This window comes from Meleagris gallopavo, chromosome 12 (assembly GCF_905368555.1).
Source record: "Meleagris gallopavo chromosome 12, MGAL_WU_HG_1.1, whole genome shotgun sequence".
NCBI classification, from domain to species: domain Eukaryota; kingdom Metazoa; phylum Chordata; class Aves; order Galliformes; family Phasianidae; genus Meleagris; species Meleagris gallopavo.
In genome coordinates this window covers 4,326,432-4,349,855 of record NC_139415.1, presented here as the reverse complement: position 1 = coordinate 4,349,855, position 23,424 = coordinate 4,326,432, and the positions used below count along the sequence as shown (strand labels likewise).

At 45.3% G+C, this 23,424-nt stretch overlaps 1 protein-coding gene across 5 annotated transcripts in view; it reads right to left on the bottom strand.

Moving 5' to 3' along the window:
* RORA (RAR related orphan receptor A) overlaps positions 1 to 23,424 on the bottom strand; it is a 351,059-nt gene that overhangs the window by 49,804 nt on the left and 277,831 nt on the right. Inside the window, exon 1 of one of the 5 annotated variants that reach the window (XM_085234216.1) lies at positions 21,298 to 21,589. The exons of the other annotated variants lie outside the window; for them this stretch is intronic. Coding sequence (XP_085090342.1) covers positions 21,298 to 21,328 — 31 coding nt within the window. The 5' untranslated portion in view covers positions 21,329 to 21,589. Of the gene's footprint in view, positions 1 to 21,297; positions 21,590 to 23,424 lie in introns of those variants that run through there. 5 annotated transcript variants of the gene reach the window in all.

Below are 23,424 nucleotides of genomic sequence, written 5' to 3'. Positions count from 1 at the left end.
TGAATTGGAGGAATACGGAAAGATTTACTTGGTGTGGAACAGTCTTATGTTGGACACACTGTGTTCCACAAATACACAAGTCTTATCTCACTGGAGAAAGCAAAAGTTCTACAATAAGCACGTTGATTGTGACAGATCTTAGGATATAAGCTCATTGGGCAGATGATTTTTCATGTGTTTACACAGTGCCTACTGTCTGGCTGCACTTGAAACATTTGTGGTATTCGACAAAACTTAATTTTCTAAGTTTCACATACCCATTCAACACCTAAATATGAAATTCAAGTGCAGTAAAACAAAATACAGCTTTCACACTACAGTGACCAGAAACAGACTACAAACAAGAAGGAGCATTACTTGTTACTCCAGCTACACTGACAAAAGAGGCTGGAATGAGAAAGGACTAAACCACGAATGTTTATTTTTAAAAAAATTATATAGCATAGACAATCTTGCAGTCTTCACTATCACAAGCTTTACCTAATGAGAAGTACTGAACCATTTTTCTCATTCTGTAACAAATATCAATCCAAATAGTTAACCCTGAAAAATAAAAACAAGATAAAGTTTCTATGAAGGCTGCAGGTATGGTTCTCAGAGGCCACTGAAAAGCAACTGTACAATTAGGAGGTGAAAAGCGCTTTCAAAAAACAATGGAAACAATGGAAAATTCTGATGTAAGTTACGGCCTAACACACACACCAAACAGTTTGAGCTCTCTTTGAAACGTAGCAACTTAGTGGTCACAGGAACTGAATATTCATTTGTTGCCTTTGATTTGAAGACCATATTTCAGTACAGGAAAATGGATTTTTCACTGCTGCTGTGCACCAGTGAATTCACTTCCTTCATTTCAATATAACACCTCACTATACCATTACATGAGCCTATGAGAATCCCCAGAACGCAGGCAACAGATGACTACTTTCGAGTTTCTCAGTCAGAGCTCAGGTTAGCTTCATGTTTGTGTTGTGTTTACTCACGGGTGGTGTAATTAATCTCTCAAAAGCTTTGCTGCATAATTAATGACATTCCAGATCAGCGTGCTCCAAGATTATCACTAAGTTTAAAGAAATAAGATTCTTTACAATTTTGTGACCAATATATCAGCAACATTACTCTTTCGAAACACAAATTCAACTTCTTGTTGTACACAGTGTTAAGGAAGGGAGGAAGCCTGTCTGATCCTTCATGCTTCCCAGAACTGGAAATACAGTATTAGAGCACCTTTGGGGTTTCCCACATATCTTTATACACAGTTCTATGGCTGGGACTTCGCCATCACTACGCTCCAGTAGATTTCCAGCCTGTTTATATCCTAGAACAACTGAGTGTAATTTATCTTCCTTATATAAAAAGAATGCAAGAGGAAATACAATCACTGCGAAGCTGTAACTTTTAAGAATTTGGAATCAATTCTGCCAGGGCAGGGAAAAGAGCTGCTTGCCAAAAAGAAGCTGGAGAAATGCCACTTTGAAATTAGACCATACATTTTTGGAATATCAGGGTACCAAAGCAGCATTTTGCTAGCGATGGTACAGCTCTGAATCCTCCCTGTAAAGCAACAATACTGAACTTTGAAACCATTCAACTACTTTGCACTTGCCTTAGGGAGCATAGCAGTGGGGAACGTTTTGACCAATATACTTTTACTTCACAAGCGGAGGCAGCAGCAAAGAGCCAAATAACTATTCCAGGCAGAAACTGCAGCCCTAATGTGGAATAACAGGGCAGCCGGGTCTTGATGTGCACGACTGCCTGAGCAGCAGAGATGAAAAACATGCATTAGCAAGCTGGGCAGTAATTTTCATCTTGGACCTTGAAATATAAAGCCTTCCCTAAAGTGAAGTGAGCAGTTGAGCGCAGCCCATGCAAACAAAGGCTTCCTTAGCCCCTTATCTGATGTCAGTGATCCTCTGAAATTAGGTGTTACCCAGGAAGAGCAGTGGGAAGGTACAGGACTTGCCACTCCTAGGTGGTACCTGTCTTAAATACATTCCCACGGTTTTTCAGTCACGTTGCCAGAGAGGAAAAATAAACCCAGGGAGGCCAGCAGCTCCCTGAGAAAGCTGTGAAAAAGGAGTTATGGCTCGCACTGTCTGGCACAGCAGAGAAACAACCCTCTCCTTTCACTATGTTTCCACACAGTCCAAACACACAGGGCAGCAGGTACGGCCCTGGAGCAGGAGGGTGCCAGGCTGATGGCAGCACTCCTGCACAGGTAGGAGCCATCAGGGAGTTGGCGATGACTTGTGCTGTGTGATTTATTGCTGGGCACTGTTCCCAAATGTGTTAGTGAAGTTGCAGCCAAAGTTATGCACATCCCTTAGGTCTTGTCTTCACTCGGCCTAGCCAAGATGATCAAGCATTGTTTTCAAGCAAAACAAGGATGAGATAGATGCCATACAATATTCCAGTTACAACCGATGTTTACGTTTCACTGTTCTACTACACTGAATTTCCAACTCTCAAGAATTTAATAAAAAAAACTACAAAACAAGGAAGAAACATGATGAAGTTTAAGATTTTTAAAATATTCCTGAACTGTTCTATTTGTTTTGTTTGCTTGTCTTCTGTAATTCCAAGTAGTTCTTAATCACATTCAAATGAAGCAAAATGACAACATGAAAGAAAGCAGCCAATGGATTCAATAGTTCATGGCACTCACTTTCTTGAAGATCTTTTGAAAACCGAGAGTAGACAGGACAAATAACTGTTAGAACTGAAACATCTACTCGATCAGCTGTGAAGCTCTGGGAAGCAGTGATCAAGCCTAAGAACCCTGTCAGGTTCCTGTAAGCAGCCTGCTCAAGTTTCACGTACCAGTGAGTGACAAAGAAACATTTCTATATAGTGTGATCACCGCACACGCAGACACTCCTTTTAGCTCTAATTAGTATTAAAGGAGAAGCTATATTCGTGCTTTGACCTCTACTACAGCTTTGTATCGTAAGAGACACAACAGCTCCACGCAAGCTGACTGATGATGGTGTAAGCACTTCACTGGACAGTTCTGAGAAGGACAAAAATGATGAAGCCTTTAGAAGAACAAGGAAGCACACATGAATGATTTTTTGCCATTCATAGGATACTGTCCCTGTATCGTCCACATGTAGGACTGACAGTTTCTGAATGGAGTCTGAAGATGTCTGTTTCAGAAATTAGATGAGCCACGGGTTAGATGCATGGAAGAACAACATATTTCCATGCAATATCAACAAGTACAAACACCAGGAATAATTTTAATGGCAGCTGAGAATTAGCTAACTTTGCCCACCTGTTTCCAAAAACCAGAGCAGGACAAAAGAGAGGGAAGAAACACTATAAAAAACAAAGCATTTTCCAACTTGAATTATGCTTCTCATGGACAAGCGTAAAGTGCACGCTATCAGCAGTCTGTAGTTTGTCCAAAAACTGCAACAAGTCCATGAAAATAGGAAATTACACCCAGAATTGCTCGCAACATTCATGACCGATTGATTTATCTGGTAGATTTCAGTAGATTTAGTGGCCCTCAGTAGATTTAGCCACCTCTGGGAACTTCTTTGCAGAAACTCAGGTGGTGAATATAAAACTGTACCTTACAACAAAGTTCATCCACGCTTTGGCCCATGGATCTCTACTTTCTAGTTTTTCAGTCTTGCATTCTACCTTGCAATGCAGATGTGTTACCAGACATTATGTTAGTTTACAAAGCTTCTAGTTACTAGGCAAGCTCTGGACATTCAGAATACAAAATATGCAGAATGATGAAAGTAAGGTTTGGTACTGACCAACAAACTATTCTATGCTCTCAGCTACTCATTTTCACAGTGGGGTGCACAAGACAATCCATCGGGGTACAGGAAGATCCCTTTTGATCCCTTTTAATTGTATTTTCAGTGCATATATACATGCACATAATATTATAATGTGCGTGATATTAGTACATTAGTGCATGTGTATAATTTATAAATAAAATATATATATTGGAGGGGCATGCTTTTATTTTTTACACTGATAGGGCTCTGTAATCAAAACTGCTGGGAGACTGCTGTTCTAAACAATCTGATTTGCATGAAACAACATCTGATAGCTACCTGCATTAAGCAATGTGTCCGCATCAGGTTCTCCTCTGTAACACAGTTTTGATTTTGATTTCTCCTCTTCAGGGAGAAATAAAGGCAAGGGCAGGTAGAGAGTTTGTCCACCACTGTCACTATAGTAGAGGTGAGGAACCATGGTTTTGGATGAGCATCTGGCACATACATACACAAACAAATAATAAGTACATTCAGATAAAAAGAAGGTCCCTGTCTAAGGGCAATACAGCAGTGGGATGTCCTTTCATGCTTTCCCTGCTCTATTTTGGTTCCCAAACTTGTTCAACACACCTTACTGTAATTCTCTTTCTGTATCCTTAACACATAACTTTACAATGACTTCCGTGTTTTGTTTAACAGCTTGTTTAAGAGTAAATTCGTACAGATTCTTGCTTCATGCTAGCTCATTTTAACAAACTCACATTTCCTAAGCAATCCGTGAGCAAAGAGGGGATTTGAGTGGTCTCTTCTAAAAATCCATCCTGTGGATGATTTGTTATTAATCACACTTGTAACTAGAATGGTTTGTATATATTCAGGGAGCTCATCATAACAATTAGTCATTTTAGCAACGGCAGCACCTTGGTATGTTATTTCCACTGCTCTTTCCTGCGACATGCAGAATCTGAATGCACATCCAAGTGATGCGACGACTAGGCATGAATTAAGTTTCTTATGTGCACCAGTGAGCCTCTGTTGGAGTCCTTAGCCCAGACTGTCAAAAAGTGATAAGAAAATCAGAAATTTTTCAGCGTGGTGAGGAAGAATTGTGGCTCTACAAAGCACATGTGAATTCTGGTAAATGGAAAGACAATTAAAGCCTTCTACAGACACGGTATCTGGAGCTGTCATAACCTCTGGTGCGCTTGGAGCTATTTCAGAAGGCTGCTGAAGGAACAAAGATCTCTTGAAGAACAGGGCATAAAAGTTAGAAAGGTAAAGCACATAGGTGTTCTAGGGGCCCACATCTTTCATGATGATATGAAACAGACGGCTAAAAAGGGAGTAAAGGTGCAGTTGTGTTGTTACCCTTAACTATACTGATAAAGGCATTAAATTGGCACTAGCAGCTTGCTGTCAAAAGAGAGTGAAAGAAGAACACAAGAAAGTGAATTAGAGATGAAGAACGTTGACATAAAGGAGGAGAAATGAAAGAAACGAAATGAAAGAAATGAGGAACTAGACAGCAAAGAGGATCAGGCAATTACATTGCACTTCAGCAAGATGACAGTACTGCATGCAGCCCGTGTAGTCCCAGGGAGACGTGAATTCCAAGAGGGAGGATTCTTACATCCACCCAAATGGAATAGCCAAAACAGAAGATTGAAGATGGAGACTGCAGTAGTACCACGCTTCAGTCTAAAAATATACGCAGTACTCATTTCCCAACCTGTTTTTTACAGTGTTAATCCTCCTTGGTGAAATTAAAGTAAAAAACTTTTAGAATGTTTTTTTTTGGGCAGAGAATGGAAGCTTCAGAAACTGAGGCTGGGAGATGTTTAAGCAGCACAAACCCCAGCAATCAGCAAAGCGTAGGTTTGTTGTTTTCACTCATGCTCCATACTCCAAGGGCTCACCAAAAATTACGTTAAAAATCATTGCATTTTGGTTGCATCTAGATTTTAGATTTGACGATCAGCTAGCACTTTATTCTAAGCTTCACGCTATATGAGAGATGTCAAAGCTGTAACATCTCTTTCCTACATTAAGTTTGCCTGAATACAGCAAACTAATTGCAAATACATCAGAGGAAATTGACCTTGAGAATTTACCAATCTGACAAGAGTAAATGGGTTTACTACCAAGTAGAAGGGTTTTACTGAACACAATCTAGTAGGCTCACAGCATAGCCAGATCCTATTGCAAAGGAAAGACTTTAACACGATAAAAGAGAAAAGCATTAACTGTATTAATGCCTGTTCAACAGTGAACTGTTTTTGCAGTATAATAATGCATTATCTAGCTCCTGTTCACACTTCTTTGATTAAAAAAAAAACAAAACCACCAAACATAACACACAACAAAAACACAAACAACCCAACAAACCATTCCCTCGTTGCAGCTTAGGAGAGCCAATAGCCTCTTCATAAAACAATCCTGTTGTCATTTTTACATAGGGTTAGCTGATGCCTTTCCCCCTCCTATTCTAAAATGAGCTAAATACAATTAATGACTTCAAAATAGAATTAGTTCAACAGCATTTGGCCGAAAGCATTTATTTCTATGAATCCAGTTATAAATTACGAATCCAGTTATAAATCATAACTTAAAGGCATATTGTAAAGAACTTCACTCAACATTCAAATAGCAGCCTTCTATATAAAAGTGGTATTAGAGCTTAGATGTTAGTCCAGTCAACATAAATTCTGATTTTAACAGGCTTGGATAAATATCTCAATTTTGGCTCAGCTGGTGAGTTTCAGCTGTCAGTACTCTGAAATAGATACAAGCTCTAACAAACCTTTAATTCAAAAGCCCATTATTGTACCAACTGGAATAGAAAGACTCCAGTATCAAAGAGGAGTTCTTCCCTCCTTTCATGGTATTACTTCTGTAAGACACCAATTGATCTACAGCCCTTGAAAGAAAGCTTCTCGCTTCCATCTCCTGGATAAAAGTCAGCACAGTTTTTTCATCCGTCACAGTATAACAGCATCAAAATATACCTTCTGCATCAACTTATAGCAAGGAGGAAAAACTGAAAACCACAAGGCTATTACATGGCACGTCAGTTTACTTCGACAGATTCACTGCAGAATAAAAAACATCTTCATTAAAAAAATTAAATGAAGATTTGTTCAGAGTAGTCGGTGAGAAAGAAATGAGGAAAAAGAGAAGCAGGAATGTATCCAGCTTTACCTAGTGCTGGTGTTATTCTGATGTGCAGTTCGGCTTCAGGAAGAAAATACGGATAGCTCACTGCATCCAGCAAGTGAAACACAGCCCTCATCACAGCGAGGTGCTGTGCCCCTTCTCCTGGGGAAGAGAAGAGCTGTGCAAGCAGCACTGTGGCAAGGAGGGGCAGCCACGGAAGGTGTGTAACAGGTGAGAGAAGGTAAAATCTGCCCCACAGCAGAGAAAGCCTGAACTCGGAAGGACAGCTGAGGGCAGGCAGTCATCACAGATGTAACTTCTGACAGAACTAAGAGCTTTACAAGCCGAGTATCAGCTCATGTGGAAAGGACTTGAAAGACATAACCGTGACAACTACAGGATGTGAAGAGCACTCAGAGACTTGTCCTGTGCCACTGGTTTGGGGTCGATTCCATCCTGCCCTGGTCCTAATAACTTCAAATACAAAGCCTGCTGAGGGGAAGTTTACCACTCAATGAGGAAAGCACAGCTGCCTGGTTCACCCCATTTCAGGCAGTGCCAGGACAGCCACCCCAAAAGTCAGACTGGATAACTGCTGAACTGGAGATTATTTTTCTCATCTAGGACTATTTATGCAATGCCATGAGATTTAATACACTGCCAATACTACTCCTGGTTACTTAACAGCTAATAACATCCGCAACATTTTGCAGTGTCTGATACATTGTGCAACCAACTTAATTTGCCCCCTATGATGTTACAAACAGTTATTGTTAAGGAACAACCCCTTAAAATATTTAGGTGGGTTGTTTAACTCTGTTGAACAATGTACTTGGAACTGCGGTGACGGAATTAGCACACAGGGAAATCAATACATGCTTATTTAAATTCCTTCTCAGTTACACGTATTTTCTCTTTGGGCATACAGTCCTTCAGCTTCTTACTGAGTTATCACTGCTGTATGGTGCCGTACCTGAAAACCAACACAGTACTTACACTCAACAACCTTTATTTATTTTAAATGGGAATACTTCTTATTCTTCCAGGCCATGCTAAACCCTGTTTGATTAGGTCACTCAAACTTCACTTCAGTCAGCACTGAAGGAGCATCATTTCAGATAACAATATTAAGCTCAGCTCCACTGAGAGTCACCCGATTTCCTTACTGGCTTTACTGTGGCTTTACTATCCAAAGAGGATACAAGGAACTCCACTAACACAAAGAGAAATACAGACAGGCCCATTACAGCAACTTGCTATGCATTAAGTTGAAGGACAATTTCCTTCTCTGGACGGTCTCTGGTACAGCAAACAAGTCTTGGGAAGGAACGTAAATGCCTAACGCACACTTTGGAATACACAGGTTGGGAATAATTTTTCAAATTCTGCTAATGTGAGATATGGATGATCAAAATGCCTGGGATGCTACATTATTTTACCAAAGGAAAAAAAAAAAAAAGATACTCAAAATGAAACAAGTCTCAAAATTACATGCTACTGACATTTACAATGAGATTAATTACTTATGGGAGGAAACCATCCCATTATCTATCTGCCTAAATTTTAAAAGTCAAGGGAACAAAAGTTATAATCTTGTTTGCAAAGCACCAGATTAGCACCAAGGTTTTGTCTCCTTGGGTAAATCTCTTGGACCAAGCAGTCCTTTGTGAAAAAGACATATTACAGAGATGTTTGCAGATTTGGAACATTTTCCAAAGCAATAACAATTTTAGTATCCAGCTTAATACAAATTTGAAAGCATTTTCTGAAGACTAGAATTAGTTATAATTATTCTCCCACATTGTATTTGGTGATTATATATTTCAAGTCATGCTCTGTAATTTCAATTATGAAGGTACTTATACTTTTGAAATAGATAAGAGTCCTCAAAAACTGTTAAACTTCCACCAAGGAAAATATGCCTGCCTAACCAAAACTTGTTCAAATTCAGAAATAATGCCTTTAAGAAATAATGCCTGGTAGTGCTTCTTATGTGAAACACGTAGGTCTGTGCCAGCTGTGGATGTGCTCCCAGTGCTTGAACTTTACACTCCAAGGAAACATGTCCAACTTGGACATCTGTGCATGCTGCCCATTTCAGATATTCATTCCTGTATGCAGGGATCCCATCTACTGCTGACAGAAAATCTGAACTTGTAATAGTTACCAAATCTCCAGTAGTGTGGCAACAATCCAACAAAGTTAAGCAACAAAACCCTGCACTGTGTTTTTGCCAGCACTTCCCTAAGGAATATTTCAGCTCAGTGCAATTAAAAAAAAAAAAAAAAGTATTCAAGGATTTCATTTTGGGATTTTGGCTTTATGAGTTACTGGCAACTCTCCCCGTGTACATGTGCTCTCTGAAATAACAAGCTATTAACCTGACAATGCAGCTATTTTTAAGGGGGAAAGACAGGCTCTAAAACTTTGCTTTTAAATTCAAAAGGAAATTCTTTAAAAAATTCTTCCTGTTCAGCATATAAACTGAATTCATCTGGTTAGCCTTTCTAAAACGTACAGCTCGTCTCTTCCTACCATACTCCATGCCAGCTAACAGGTCAGGACTTGACATAATTGAATGAAGAAACCTCCACCCTGTAAGAGTGTGGAAGAAACACATCTGCTGTAATTCCTTGCAGCAGGGCACACACATCGACATCACGTTTACTTGAGAGCAATGGCCACTGTTTGCAAACAGTTACAGTTTCCTCAGCACAGGCTGGATGTCAGTGCCGAGCCCCTGTGTGCAGCAGAGCGGTGCTGTTCCAAGCGCTCAGGCACCCCGTGCAGCTCAAGTAAAGCCAGTAAAGCTCTTCAAGTACGGCTCATTTCTCCCAGCTAACAAAGCGAGGCAACAGACACACAGGCCTCCCTTCCTTCTTTCTCCTGGGCCACTGCTACTGGTCCTGCACCCGTTCTGTCTGGGGATGGAAGCCCTCCTTCAGGCAGCACCGGTGCCGTCGATGGGGGAGCAGCAAGGAATTCGACACACGGCTTTGAACGTGTTACCAATGGGTCATTCAGCCACTGGACCCCACAGACACACTAGTGCGGCTCTTCACAGGAGACCCTAACTTTCCTGAAGAGATTAAAGGGAACAGGCTGGGTGCTCGCAATAATTTCTTGGCCTGAGAGCAATCAAATAGTGGTACAAATAAACCATCCATTTCACATTTCAAGTGACAACTTACTAAAAACAGTGCATTTGAAAGACAGTATTAATAAAAGGCTTAACCCCATGATATTTTAAAAACAATGCCTAAGAACAATCATAGCATCAACCTGAAGGCAGCGGGGAATACTGCCAGCAATAATACCCAACGTGTTTACAGCTATTTCACTGGCAAAAGCCAGTGCTAATCACAAGCGTGAGCCTTCACAGCTCCCTCTTTCATGGCCTTATGGAGAACTTCTTGTCCTTCGAACAAATGCAAATGCTGGTTTCTCCTGAGGTGCTCAAATTGTTCTTTTCAAGCCTTGATGTTTTTTCACAATTCCCAGCAGCTCTTCTTAGCCTCTTACATTCCGACTTCTGTTTACTGCTGCACTACTCCTCTTAGTGTAGTAGCACATCAATTAATTATACAGGAGTATGCCTAATCAGGTTTCCCTAGGGTTTTTAAACAGAAACCCTTTGTATTTCCTAATGATTCCCTCAGATTCTAAATATTTTTAGTTCTGCAATAAAAGAAAATCTAAGTCTGCTGACAACAATATTTCCATAAAAGATGAAATTAGTATTAAAATCGTTGATCCAAGCACACTTAAACTTCAGAGAATTCAGATTTAGTCTGGATTTCACGATTAACATTTTTATACCACATAAGTAGTCAGCACATATAGACAAGAAATACAAATGAAGAAGACAAGAGCTGAAGAACTGATGTGACCTACTTTCCATTGTAGTATTAAAGCAGATGCATTCACACTGATGGCAAAGCCTCCATGACTTCAGCACAGTGATACCACCAATTGGTAAGCAGCAGCCAAACAACTTTCTGTGACAGATTTCTCACACCCCACCTTGTTCTGACACTGGACGTGTGCTCATGACAGTCACTATTGCTTCTCTTTGTTCTAAGACTTTCCCCTCTAATTCTCTCCCCTGTCCCACTGGGAGGGGGTAGTGAGCAAACAGCTCTATGGTGCCCGGCTGCCTGCCGAGCTAAAGCACAACAGGAAGAAATCCACAAACTTCCTCCTTGGCTTAAGGGAGAATTTAGGATTTTTGTTATAATGCATTAGCTACTAAAACCCTGAATCAGCAAAACCACATCTGGCTGCCATGCAGCAGAAGCTAAAAAAAAAAAAAAAAAAAAAAAAAGAAAAAATACTTTGTGGGGACATCCATTGTGTAGGAGCTGGTTATGTTTCTGGGTAAATCATGCCTTGTCTTAGGAGAAGTCATACAGCAAATATAGGTGGATGGCTGTCTTAGTATAAGAGTATTATCCTCACAGAATCAGAAAAGAGCTGGTGCTGGAAGGCATCTCTGGAGGTTGCTTGGAGCAGCCCCTGCTCAATGCAGAGCCAACTCCACTTCCAGGCTGAGTCCAGCTGAGGTTTGAATACCTCTGAGGAGGGAAACTCCACGACCTCTTTGGGAGCACAATCCAGTATGTGACCGCAAGTGTAATAATACAGAACAATTATTCCAGAAGTAGGCATTTAGCTTTCATTTATGCATTTTATCTGCCTTTTGCTCCATCCGGAGTGAGCGCCGTGCTGAAGGCACCCTTGCAATCTGCCAGCCCCGTCCTGCACCCGAGTCACACCGCAGCTAACATCGTGCAAGCTGGGGCACTGCACCCATCGCACTGGCAAGACGGAACTCTGAGAGAGTGCTTTTAATCTTAGTCTCACTTGTTCCCCACATCAGAAATGATCATGTACCAAAGATAATTTCCATGTTATGAAAGCAGCTCCCTAGCACTCCACGGGGACTTGTCTGTGAGGCCAAACTGTATCTCTGCACAGCTCCTTTTGTCCTCTGTTTGTTCTTTGATGTACAAGTCTGCCACAAACTAAGCAGTGATCTCTTTGATGTTGAACTTTTATACATTATTGTAACTAGCGTGCTTACAACAGGAGCTGCCAGTCATCCCCCCTTCTAAACATTCAAATTTCATGAGGTGCTCGCTCTGTGAGTCACATTTCTCAGCAATGGGTTTTCAGAATTTCCACAATAACTGTGCTACACTTTTGGAATGATAACTTGAATAAAAATCCAAATCCAACCATGTTTTTCAAGTGTTACAAATTAGTACGAGCAGTAGCTAATGCACCCAAACGTGTTTAACAAAGTGTAATTAACTAGTCAAGTGTGCTTTAACTTGCTTTCTTCTCAATAGTTCCAGCCTGAACTAGGACCACATCCAGCCACTAGAAAGCACCAACAGCTATACATTAGGATCTTCTCAAACATCTAAGGCCACCTGGCTTTGGAGTCACGTGCTTCATCCCATTTGAACAAGTGTATCAGCATGTTTTACACAGCTCCTTTTCAGGATATTCTCCTTCAGGCTCTACTCTGCCCCTGGGGCAGTGTTCAAACTGCAGAGGTCAGACTGGCAACACCAAAGAGGTTAAGTGGTGAGGTGGGTAACATCCATTACAGAACTCTAGTCAAAGTGGGCAGGAGTAACACACCATGGAGTGCAAATTTACAACCAGTACGTGCTCGAGCTGCCCCTATGAGACACATCAGAGCCTTCATCATGAAGCACTTTTGTGAGGGTCTTAAAATCAATCATAAGAAAAGAAATCCTTTAAAGTGAGGTTTTGCTATTGAAAAGATTTCTGCTTTGGCTTTACCTTTACGTTTGGCTATTTTTCACTTCTGCAAGTACAGACAGTGTGGTCGGAAAGGAAAACATCAGAAAAAAATAGAATATTTTGGACCTGTGACAGTAAGGACAGGGAGTTTCCCCATACTCAGCTCTGTTTCCACAATGAAGCCAACACTGCTATTGATGCCTCTGTCACTGCTACCAAAGCCTCTGTCCAACCCAATAGATGGAAGACATGCCAGTGTTCTGTCCACAAAAATGCACTGCTTTGAACATTTTAATTTCCATTTAAAATTTAAAGTGAGGAAACCCTACTAGAGGAAGAAAGAATATGCAAAAAAGTATTTGTTACAGATAGCTATTTCCATTTTCCATGAACACCAGGCAGCTCAGTGATAGAAGCAGCATGCTCAGAGCCGACACAGCCTGCCCAGGCACTGCGCTTCACCTTCTGAATGGGAATCCAAAGTTACTCTGAGATACCAGAATGCTTTTTAGGACATGGCACCATGGGGAGTCAGCCATACCCAGATTGAAAACATGACATTTTCAGGGCCTTTTCAGGTCCAGGCAAAAGGGAGTTCCCAGCACTCACCCATCCTCTATCACGTGCAGCAAGATAACCAACCAAGCAAAGCTGAAGAACGAAACACTGCTTGCATCATGGAGAGGTTGCACATTAATTTCCAACAAGATGTCCAACGCAGGAGGCAGACAGGATATTTTGATGCTCCTTGAAGAGAGCATCAGGATATGAAATCCCCACATGCTGCTGCCATGGCCGGCCCTGCTCACACTCCCTCCCCATGGCGGTGCTCCTGCTGCGAGGGCTGGACACCTGCACCCAGCTGCCTCGGCCATTAGAAGGCGCCTATGTATATGAGGTTTCTCAAATGAAAGATCTAGGGCTCTTTAATTAACATGTCTGGGATTTTTATTATCTGTTGATGCAAGAATCTATCCAGCAGTCACAAACATCCTTACGTACTCATATTTTAAGCAAATACTTATTGTAATTCAACAGTGTATCCACAGTACAAGAAAAACTCTTCCCAAACCTACTCCAGTACATCTGTTAATCCAACAATGGCAGGGAGTGTCCCTCTAAAGGAAGATGAGGCCAAGGCTAGGCTCAGCTCCCCCAGATGCAGAGCAGCAGTTTGCACCCTCGATGTGGCACAGCTGATGCTGCAGCAGTAGCTGAGAACACCTACAACATGCCCGCCTTGCACGCCAGGCACTGCACCAAAGGGTGGTTTCACTGACCTTTAACACTCACCAGCATCTCTCAGTAATACATCACTGCTGAAGTAAGTCAGGATCTAGCTCAACCAAGGGGAAAACAGTGAAAAATCTGATAAGCAGTTTTGCGCAGTGTAGAAGATGGATTTATTAACTCCCAAATTGAGCTTGAAGCAATCACTATAAATTAACTAGAAAATGTGTTTTCCCACAATAACTCCTCTGCCAAATCAAACACAGACAAAGATGAGCTAATTAATTTAGCTGAATGGAAAAGCACACCCATTATGAGTAACATTACAGTTGATATAGGAAGTCAGCAGTTACTGCTGCTCCTTTCAGCTAGGACAGCAATTAATATCATTCAGATGCAAGACAGAAGCAAAGGATGCAAATTTCGCTGCTTGGAAGGAAGCTCCCGCTGCTCTGACGACCAGGGAGTGCTGTTCCCGGGCTGTCCGTACCCTACCTTGACTACTGCCTTAGGCAAAGAGCACCCAGGGCTCAGAGGGGAGCTGGCGTCCTTTGGGGATGCGGGTCACGGCCCCTGGAAGGCACAAGGCCTCTGCACAGAACTCAGGACCAGAGAACCATATCTCACCTTAGTTCTAGGAGGTGATCCCATGCTGTGGGCTAAGTACATGTAAGACCACTCTCAGTCACACAGGAGATGTCGATTAAGTGCCACATGCAACAAAAACCCATTTCTAATTGACCCGTGTAAACTGCACTGGGTCTTCAACAGCAAATGGTTCTTGGATGGAATAGAGAAAACTGCTGAGTTAGTCCCGGCTCTCCCAGTGCTTTGAAGAGAGGTGGAAATTCAGTACCACAAACGCTTCTTGTCCCCTTTTGAACCATGGTGGAGACACTGAAAACCTGAGGCCCTGCATACCATCCTATTCCCACTGCTCTATTTAATTTCTTCACACATTACCATTTAAAACTAAGACAATTCTGACTGAAATTGAAGCTAGTGTGAGGGGCTACGGCCTGCAGAGTGCTGCCATGGGATGGAGATGGGGCTGCGGGCAGCGGTTGTTGAGATGGAAAGAACACACTCTGACAAAGCCTTTGTAACACCAGTGTGTCTGTCTATGTAAAGATTTAATGTCGCTCCTCCCCCATGTGTGAATGATCAGCTTCTTCTAAAGTGCAAAAATAAAGAGTCACGCAGTTGGTTTTATGAAGCACCTCATACCAGGATTCAATGGCAATAAATAGCATGGTGTTTCAAAGAACACAAACATTACACAATAATTACATGGCTGATACCCTATAAGTATGCTGACTATTCTATTTGCATTGTTCAGAAGTGAAGAGGTTAGCCTTATTTACATTCAAGTAGCTTTAATTAACCTCAGAGATAAATGCTCTTAAAATGAAAGCCGGGATGATTATACCTCTCCTCGCTGATTTTAGCCTAGATGGCTACGTATGGAGCATGACAAATGGCCCAAAGGCCGGATTTACACAAACAGGAGAGCCACAAGTGTGGGTCCTGCATCACTCCCACCACCGAGGAAGGAAAACAAGAAGCTGCTGTGCAAGGTGGTGGCTGTGCCTGGACAGGTGCTGGCAGCATGTACTGCAGGCTCACACTGCAGTAAACTGCGCCCAGCAGCGCTTGCAGCAGCAGCGAACCAAGGGCCTGTGTTTGATGGTGAGGGCAACGGGGAACCCCACTTCCAACACTGGTGGGAGCCCCCAGCCTCTTGGGCGGCTCCTGCACTTTGTGAGAACATTAAGCGTCAGAGATTAACGTTAGGCTGCAGCCAAGGAGCATAAGGAGCATTAACCACCTCAGAGAGCGCCGCCCCATAGCTAACAACCAGGCTTCAGCTCCGCGCTTCAAGCAGTGCTTCAAGCAGCACGTACAGATGCACGAGGTAAGGGAAAGCAGGACATAACATGGATTCCCCACCATTTCCTAACTGTGCTCAGATCTGCTGGGACAGCTCCTTGCTCCTGTCAGCATGAAGGCTTCAGCTCCCCACACCACCAGGCAGAAAGAGTGAAGCAAACACCGCCTTCTCCATGAAGACGTGAGCTTGCCTGGGACGCTGCGCAGCCGCAGCCGACGTGCAAGGTGTGCCAGCTGGCATGAGCTCGGCCCGCAGCTGCCACAGCCCGTGGGGAGCAGCGTGGCACCCTGAGCCACTCCCCGGCGTTCTCAGCTGGCGGCACAGGCACTGGGAGCTGCCTGAAACTGCCCCCGCGTGCCGACCTGCGCCTCGCTGAACTGCTCAGCCTAAATGCCACCGGCAAGGAAAGGAGAAAAAAAGAGAGAGAAAAAAAAAAAAAAAAAAAAAAGGCAAACTAAAGACTTCATTAACCGTGGGCAAACTTCCCTTTAAAACAGCATGAAGCACAAAAAGCAGCATCCATCTGCCAGGTCCCCTAACAAGGCTTTCTGCTTACGTATTTCAGTCTGTGGATATTTTTCATCCAATGAGCAAAGAGCTCTGTCCCACATAGAGTCACCTTTTTCTCATAACACAGCTGTTCCTGGAGAACAGAATCCTCCTTTCCCTTTTTATTGCTTATTGCAAACCCAAGGAAAACTGATCTTCGTAAAGGAGGTTAGAAGAGTTTCTGCACCATTAGTTATGTGCATATCCCTCAGATATTAGTCCTCAAGGAAAAGACAAATCATGAAAGGAGAGAACTACAGCGTGTTTGATCTCTGCAGCTATCAGCTGCAACTGCAAATTACAGCTCACACATAAATACGAGAAAGGTGAATGTTTAATTCTTTCTCTCACTGCGAATGAAAGACTAACATATACTCTAAAAGGTATCAAGCCTGACTAGTCTTGTAATGACTTAACAAATTCTTTTCATACGTGGTTATTTTGCACACTACAGTAACTTATCTCATGAGAACACGCAAAAAAAAAAAAGAAAAGAAAAAAAAGGCTCCACATCGCACTTCCTCTAATACTAGATAGAGAACTGCAAAGTCAGACACACAGCCGCATGCATTACCCCTGCGAGACACAAAGGTCTGACAGTTCTGATTTAGTAACATATAGTTTAGAAACAAATACACCAATTTAGAATTCTCATGTGAAGATGAAATACTTGCAGCCCTGCCAGTAATTAGTATATGATAACGATCGTTTCTTTATGTACTGTAGGCAAGAGAAGTTATAAGCAATAACGAATATTTAAAAACCCTGAAGGTTAGAATTTAGTGCTATGTAGGCCTAAAAGAAGGAGAACATACAACGATCTCTATCGCAAGGAACAAGAAAACAGCTTTTTTCACAGATGCTGGTGAAATACTTTATATGGAGAGAAATCAGCCCCTGACTGCGGCCCGCAAACATGGCCCTGAACCAGGAGGCTCAGCCCTCCTACCTACCTGTCCCTATCACCTCATTCCTTCAGCGATTTTCTTTCTTTCTCAAAACAGTACGGATGGGCAGCATCCACACAGAGCACCACAGATCGCCGCAGCTGTACCCTACTGATTCAGACCAGCCTAGAAGAACTAGCTGTAAGGCTGTGCTGCCAGCCGGCTGCAATAGGCTCGCCACTGTCGCTAGGCAAGAGCTGTACCAAAGCTGAACGAGTTTGATCTAGGAGGTGTTCAGCACCCCCGGTTATCGCTGACTTAAACAGGACGTACAGATTCTCCACACTTGAAAGAACGTCCCCAGCCGAGACTTGTACAGAGCAAGCAACTGCCTTTGATTATCACAGAGTGAGACATGAAGACAGATTTCCTCTTTTTACTTGCAAATCTCGAGTCTTTCAAAGGGCCTGAAACACCCATTTCAGCAGTAAGCCTCCAACCAGCCATATCCTGAGAATGTGCCGCAACAAACAGCTCTGGTGCAGGCACTCGCTCAGCTCAGGCGGTCAGGTAAAGCGGCCTCTCAGCCTGCAGTTCCAAAGGCCGGATTTTGTTAATATTTAGTCAACAGAAGTCCTGCACTTGGATATTTGCTAAATTGGATTTAACTTTCACAAGCACAAGAGCAAAGGCAAATTTAAACATGCTTCAATTTGTGAAGCGGCTTTCAAGATATTTTCCCCATGCAGTTGTTTACTGGTGAAAAGCACAGAGTAATTACCAACGTGCTGACAGGTCAGTGCCAAGAACCATGACAGAACGCACGTCAGAGGCAGCATGGCACACAGGGGCCAGCTCAGCTGCGGGTGCTGCCTGTGGGGAGGGAGCACGGGGAGCTGCCAGAGGGGGTCCCACAGCACCACAGCCCGGCCCCATGGGCTCCAGTATGCAGCAGCAGGAGAATGCAGCAAGGTGCAGAAGTAATTTGCACCAATAAAGAAAGCTGCGTGTTCTGTTTCCTTAAATAGGTGTTTGTAAATGATTAAACCCTCATGGGGAGCCAACGCCAGTCAGAAAACTGGTTGTGTTTCCAAAGGTTCAAGTGCAGACCCCGACAGTTAAACAATGTTCTCAACAAAACAACCAATTCTTCTCTCGTGGTCCACAAAGCAGCAACAGATTCCATTTCACTGATGCTACGTAGCACCAGTCAGAATTAGAAGCTGAAATCACACCTTTCTGTCTTAACAGTAAATACATCCAGCAGAAACGGCTCACAGGGCTTAGGCCTGATATCCTGCTGATCTCCCTTCAGAAACGTGCATGTAAGGGCAGTAAAATTCTCACTAGGTTCTGCTCTGTACTTCATTAACCACAGGAGATGGAACCCTACTGACATGGCCTGAGGACAGCATTAGCCCAGTCCTCCAGCTCTCACCACCCCCAGGCCTCATCCCTGTCCCTCACAAAGTAGGTGCCCGGTACCCCCACATACCCCAAAGCCTGCCAAACACCACCAGGTTGGATCTAGCTCCCAGCCTGTCACCTCCGATTCCATGCAGCTGCAGTAACCTATCCCACCGGTGCTGCTCCAGAGCAGAGCAGTTGCTCACCAATTCAGCATCATTAGTTCTTCTCTCCTACCAGTCAACCCTGATCTCCCAGCCAAGACTCTCGCAGGACTAAGATCTGTACCAAAGAGCTACTCAATTTCTTTGAACACTTTCAGTGGCTGAGCACAGAAATGGCACTCCCCGCAGAAAAGATCCCCCAGTTTACTCTGGCCTGCTTGCAACAACTCAGTGTGAGGTTTCTCCGGCTCTCAGTGCAGACTTGTAACAGTTAGTGAACCATTTTTAAAGGTCCATCAGTCTACAAAACATTTACTCCATCTTTATAACTTCGGATGCTTCACGACTGCCTATTTTCTTAGAAACAGAGAAAAAAACACCTTTCTCCTCTGCCTGAAACCAGAAAGTTCCATTTCCTACCACCTAGCCCACTTCAGTGACACCTCCAGCCCATCTCTAAGGTTCCTTCTGACCCAAACCATTCTGTGACTCTATGACCCTCCCAGCCCCGGGCACGTGTTGGTGTGCTGACAGCTGACCACAATGTGTGCTTGCTCTGACCCACATAAGGCCTGGCAGCCTGGACTTCAGCGTGACAGCAAGCCCGTTCCACAGAATGTTGCATTAAAAAGAATAAAGTGACTCACAATTCATTTCCAACAGTATCAATCTGGGGTACCTCAACAGCAACCAAGAAGGAATTAATAATCTCTTTCACTTATTAAAAAAAAAAAAAAAAAAATCCTATTATTTTCCTTCAGACCATAGTTTTCTGTGCTTGAACTACAAAACAACCAGAAAACCCAAAAGATAGCATTACAGCATCAGGAAGAAGTAAAATGCTCCATTCAGCGGCATATCTGGCATCTCCCCCTCACACACCTGAACTGCATTCCCCACACTTCACGTCTCCCAAACATCTACATCTCCCAAACAGCAACACTGGGGGTCTATTATTTTGTGGCAATCAGAGGTCACTGTCAGACATGTGACAACACATCTCCTGCAGCACAACTCCGTACAGCAGGTTAAAAAACAACAAGAATCAACAAAGTTTTTCAGCGTACTGGGAAATTAAGTAGCACAAAATACAAATGAAACGTACCACACAAGTATTCTGGAAAAGGACAGAGCCTTAAGTAACTCCATAATCAAGCCATTGTGAATTGTACCTTAAAATCCAACAGCTGAGCTCTGACAAGACTTTACATCAGTATGGAAATTGGTTTATATGAAACTCCCCGAAGAACTGAAACAATTACTTCAAAGGCGACTTGCTGTGAAGCAGCTCCCTTCTCCTCACCCTCTGTCCAAACGTATGTGAAATGGTTATATGTTTTAAATAAATCAATCAGTGACATTTTTTTCTCTCCTTTGTTTATTGGGTTACGCAGTTCAAGCCGGCTGGCAGGGGTTGTATTGACAAACTGTGCTGTCTGTGTATGTAAAATCCTACAGGGCTGCTAACACGGCCACGTAGTTCACACTTAAAAATACATTTTCTTTTGTTTCGCATGCAGGTGTTTGAACCAACCCAATTCCATCTTCTTGCCGAACACACACAGCACAATAACGATTAATGCACACAGCACTCGCCTTTTACCGACACGGGCTCTCGGAGCAGAGGAGGAGCCGCCGATGGACAGTCCCTGTGCTCCCAGTGCCGCACTGCTGCCGGCAGCACTGCCCGCTATGTGGGACAAAAGGCAGCAGCCTGGCACCGACACCAGAATTAATCTGCTTTTTCAAGCAATTATTTCATTAAAAGGAGAGACTCCGGAGAAGCTTTACCTGTACAATCCATGAAAATAATTCAAAAGGAAAAGATTTTGTACTTCAGTCGGGGCACTAAATTCAAGTGACAGCAGTGAGACTCTTCTGGGTTACTACCAAAGAACACCGCGGTTAGATAAGAAATTCCTGCTTTAAGATGACTATTATTTTTTAAACAGAATCCTTACTTTAACAACTGTGCAATGCAAAGTTATACCGCGGAGCCTACTTTATTAGGAGTACGAGAACGTGTCCCTACACTTCTGATTTCCCGTTCAAAACTTCCTCTGCCTCTCCTCAGTCCGGCACCGTCCCCATTAAGGGCTGCGATCGGAAAGCACGAAAAAAAAGGTGAGGTTTAAAGTAACAGCCCGGCAGCTCCGATTTTCCGCTCGTTCCAAACCCTTCTGAAGGCGAGCAGCCTCCCCGCCAGCTGCCCACAGGATGCTGCACGGCGCTGCCCTCGCTCCAGAGGCAGGGCTTCCCCGCACGGCTCGGCGGGCAGACGGGACGGCTCCCTTCCCGCAGCTCCAGCCGCACGCCCGCAGCCCTCGGCGGCTCCGCCCGCCCCGCCGCCACCCGCGGCTCGGCGCCGCGCTCCGCTCCCGGGGCCGCCGGCCGCGTGCCGCTCGCAGGCCGCCCCGGGGGGGAGCGCCGCGCCTCAGAGCGAGCGCCGGCCCTGCCGCCCCGTCGCCCGGCACGGCGGCCCCGCGGGCTGCGCCTACCTTTCATCGCGGCGAGCACAAAACACATCATTTGTCAGGGGCGAAGCGGCGGGGAGCGCGGGGAGGCGGGGAGCGGAGGCGGGACGGGCCGGGCCCTCGGCGCGAGCCGCCGCCGCCTCAGCAGCCGCCGCCGCCTGCCAGCGGAGAACCGCGCCGCGCCGCCATCCCCCGGCCCATATGAGGCTCCATGTGACCCGCTGACAGCGCGCCAGCCCCGGCCCCCGCCTTGTTTACGCCGCGCTCCCTCCCGGCGCCGAGGGGCGGCGCGCAGCACGGGGCGAGGCGGTCCCGCAGCGCCGCCCCGCGCGGCCCGGCCGGCAGGTGCAGGGAGAGCCGCGGCCCCGCTTCGCTTCCGCTTTTCCTCGAACCGCGGGGAAGCGGCGCTTAAAGCGGAAAATAACAGCGCTGCGGGGACGCCTTGGCACACGGGGAGCCGCTCGGAGCTCGCCGGCTCGGTGCTGATCGCGGAGGGCAGCGCTCGCGGCACGGATCTACGCTGCTCCGAGAGCCCTCCGCCAAAACCCGCTCCCCAGAACCACAGCTCGCTGGAACCTCCGTGAGCGACGGCGGTATTGTTTGCAATGCCCAGCAGCTGGTGAAGGAGCGTCACTAGAGAGGAAAACCCGGGGAAAGCAGCACTGCGTTGTGAGACGTGTAGCAGTGGACAGAGCAGGGCATCTCCCAGCAACAAATCAGACCTGCACACGCATACAGACGATAAAACAAGGGAAAGCAGACCGGAGGAAGCACTGTAGCTTGTCACACGCAAACCTGTGTCTAGAAAGGGCCTTCGTGAAACAACACCACCAACTCCAGCTCTCCGGCATCGATCCCAATGGCTCACGCCTACCTACTGCTGTGAGGAGCTCTCAGAGCAATACAGTGCCACCCAAACACGGGCAGAAGCAGCCAGGCATGCACCCGGCAGGGCAATCCTTCAGGATGCTCTCCTATCTTCCTTACTCAGGGAATGCCAAGAGCTAACACGGTGCAGCAGTATCAATTTAGCAAAGATTTGGTACGGAGTTCTGATCTGGTTCTGTTGTCTGTGCTTATGCTGAGTGATATGTGGCCCCAGCCGAGCTCAGCGCTGGGGGGATCGGCACAGAACATGTAATGCATCCCTGTGAGCACGACCAAGGCTGAGGGTGCTGCTGGGAGCAGCTGGGCCTGCAGTGCGCTACTGTGACCGTGGCCATGCTGCAAGCCTGACATGAGCTGCAGCACTGCTGTGACCGTGGCCATGCTACACGCCTGGCATGAGCTGCAGCACTGCTGTGACCGTGGCCATGCTGCATGCCTGGCATGAGCTGCAGCACTGCTGTGACTGTGGCCATGCTGCACGCCTGGCATGAGCTGCACCGCTGCTGTGACCATGGCCATGCTGCATGCCTGGCATGAGCTGCAGCACTGCTGTGACCGTGGCCCTGCTGCATGCCTGGCATGAGCTGCAGCGCTGCAACGTGCAGCACGCACGAGAGAAAAGAAGGATGCCTTAATATATGTAAGGCAGTGAGTGAGATCCCGTGAACATTTCTCCCTGACACAGCAAGTAATGTCAGACCCGTGGCTTGAAAAATGTCACAGTCCATTAGCGGCAGTTGTCTCGTCAGACATTTAACCTTAAGGTACGCAGCATTACATTATTACTGATCTGCATTTAGTTCCAGTCCAGCTGAAATGAGCCCTGCGATGCGGAATGACACCTGACGTGCAAGGCACAGCACGCAGCCCGCGCAACGCGGCCCCCCGGCGGGCTGAGCGGACCCCGGCGGGCGGGGCGGGGCGGGCGGCGCTCGGGAGGCGTTGCGGGGCGGGGCGGCCGCGGGCGGAGGGCAGCGCGGGGCCGCCCGGCGCTGTGCCGGCCCGAGGCCTCGCTCCAGCGCGACCGTCCGTTGTCATCGCGGTCATCACTCAGGAGCTGTGCTAGGTGCGTGCTGTGCTACCTTATCGGGCATTCTGAGCACACAGGGCAGAATCTAAAAAGCTCTCCTCCTCCGGCTCTCCTTCAACAACAGCGAGCAACAACAGTGAGAAAACTTCAGCCTCTTCCTACCCACTCAGCTCCACCAAAGGCATACCCAAGTAGATGCAGTGTAGATGCTGCTAACTGCAGAATGATGCTGA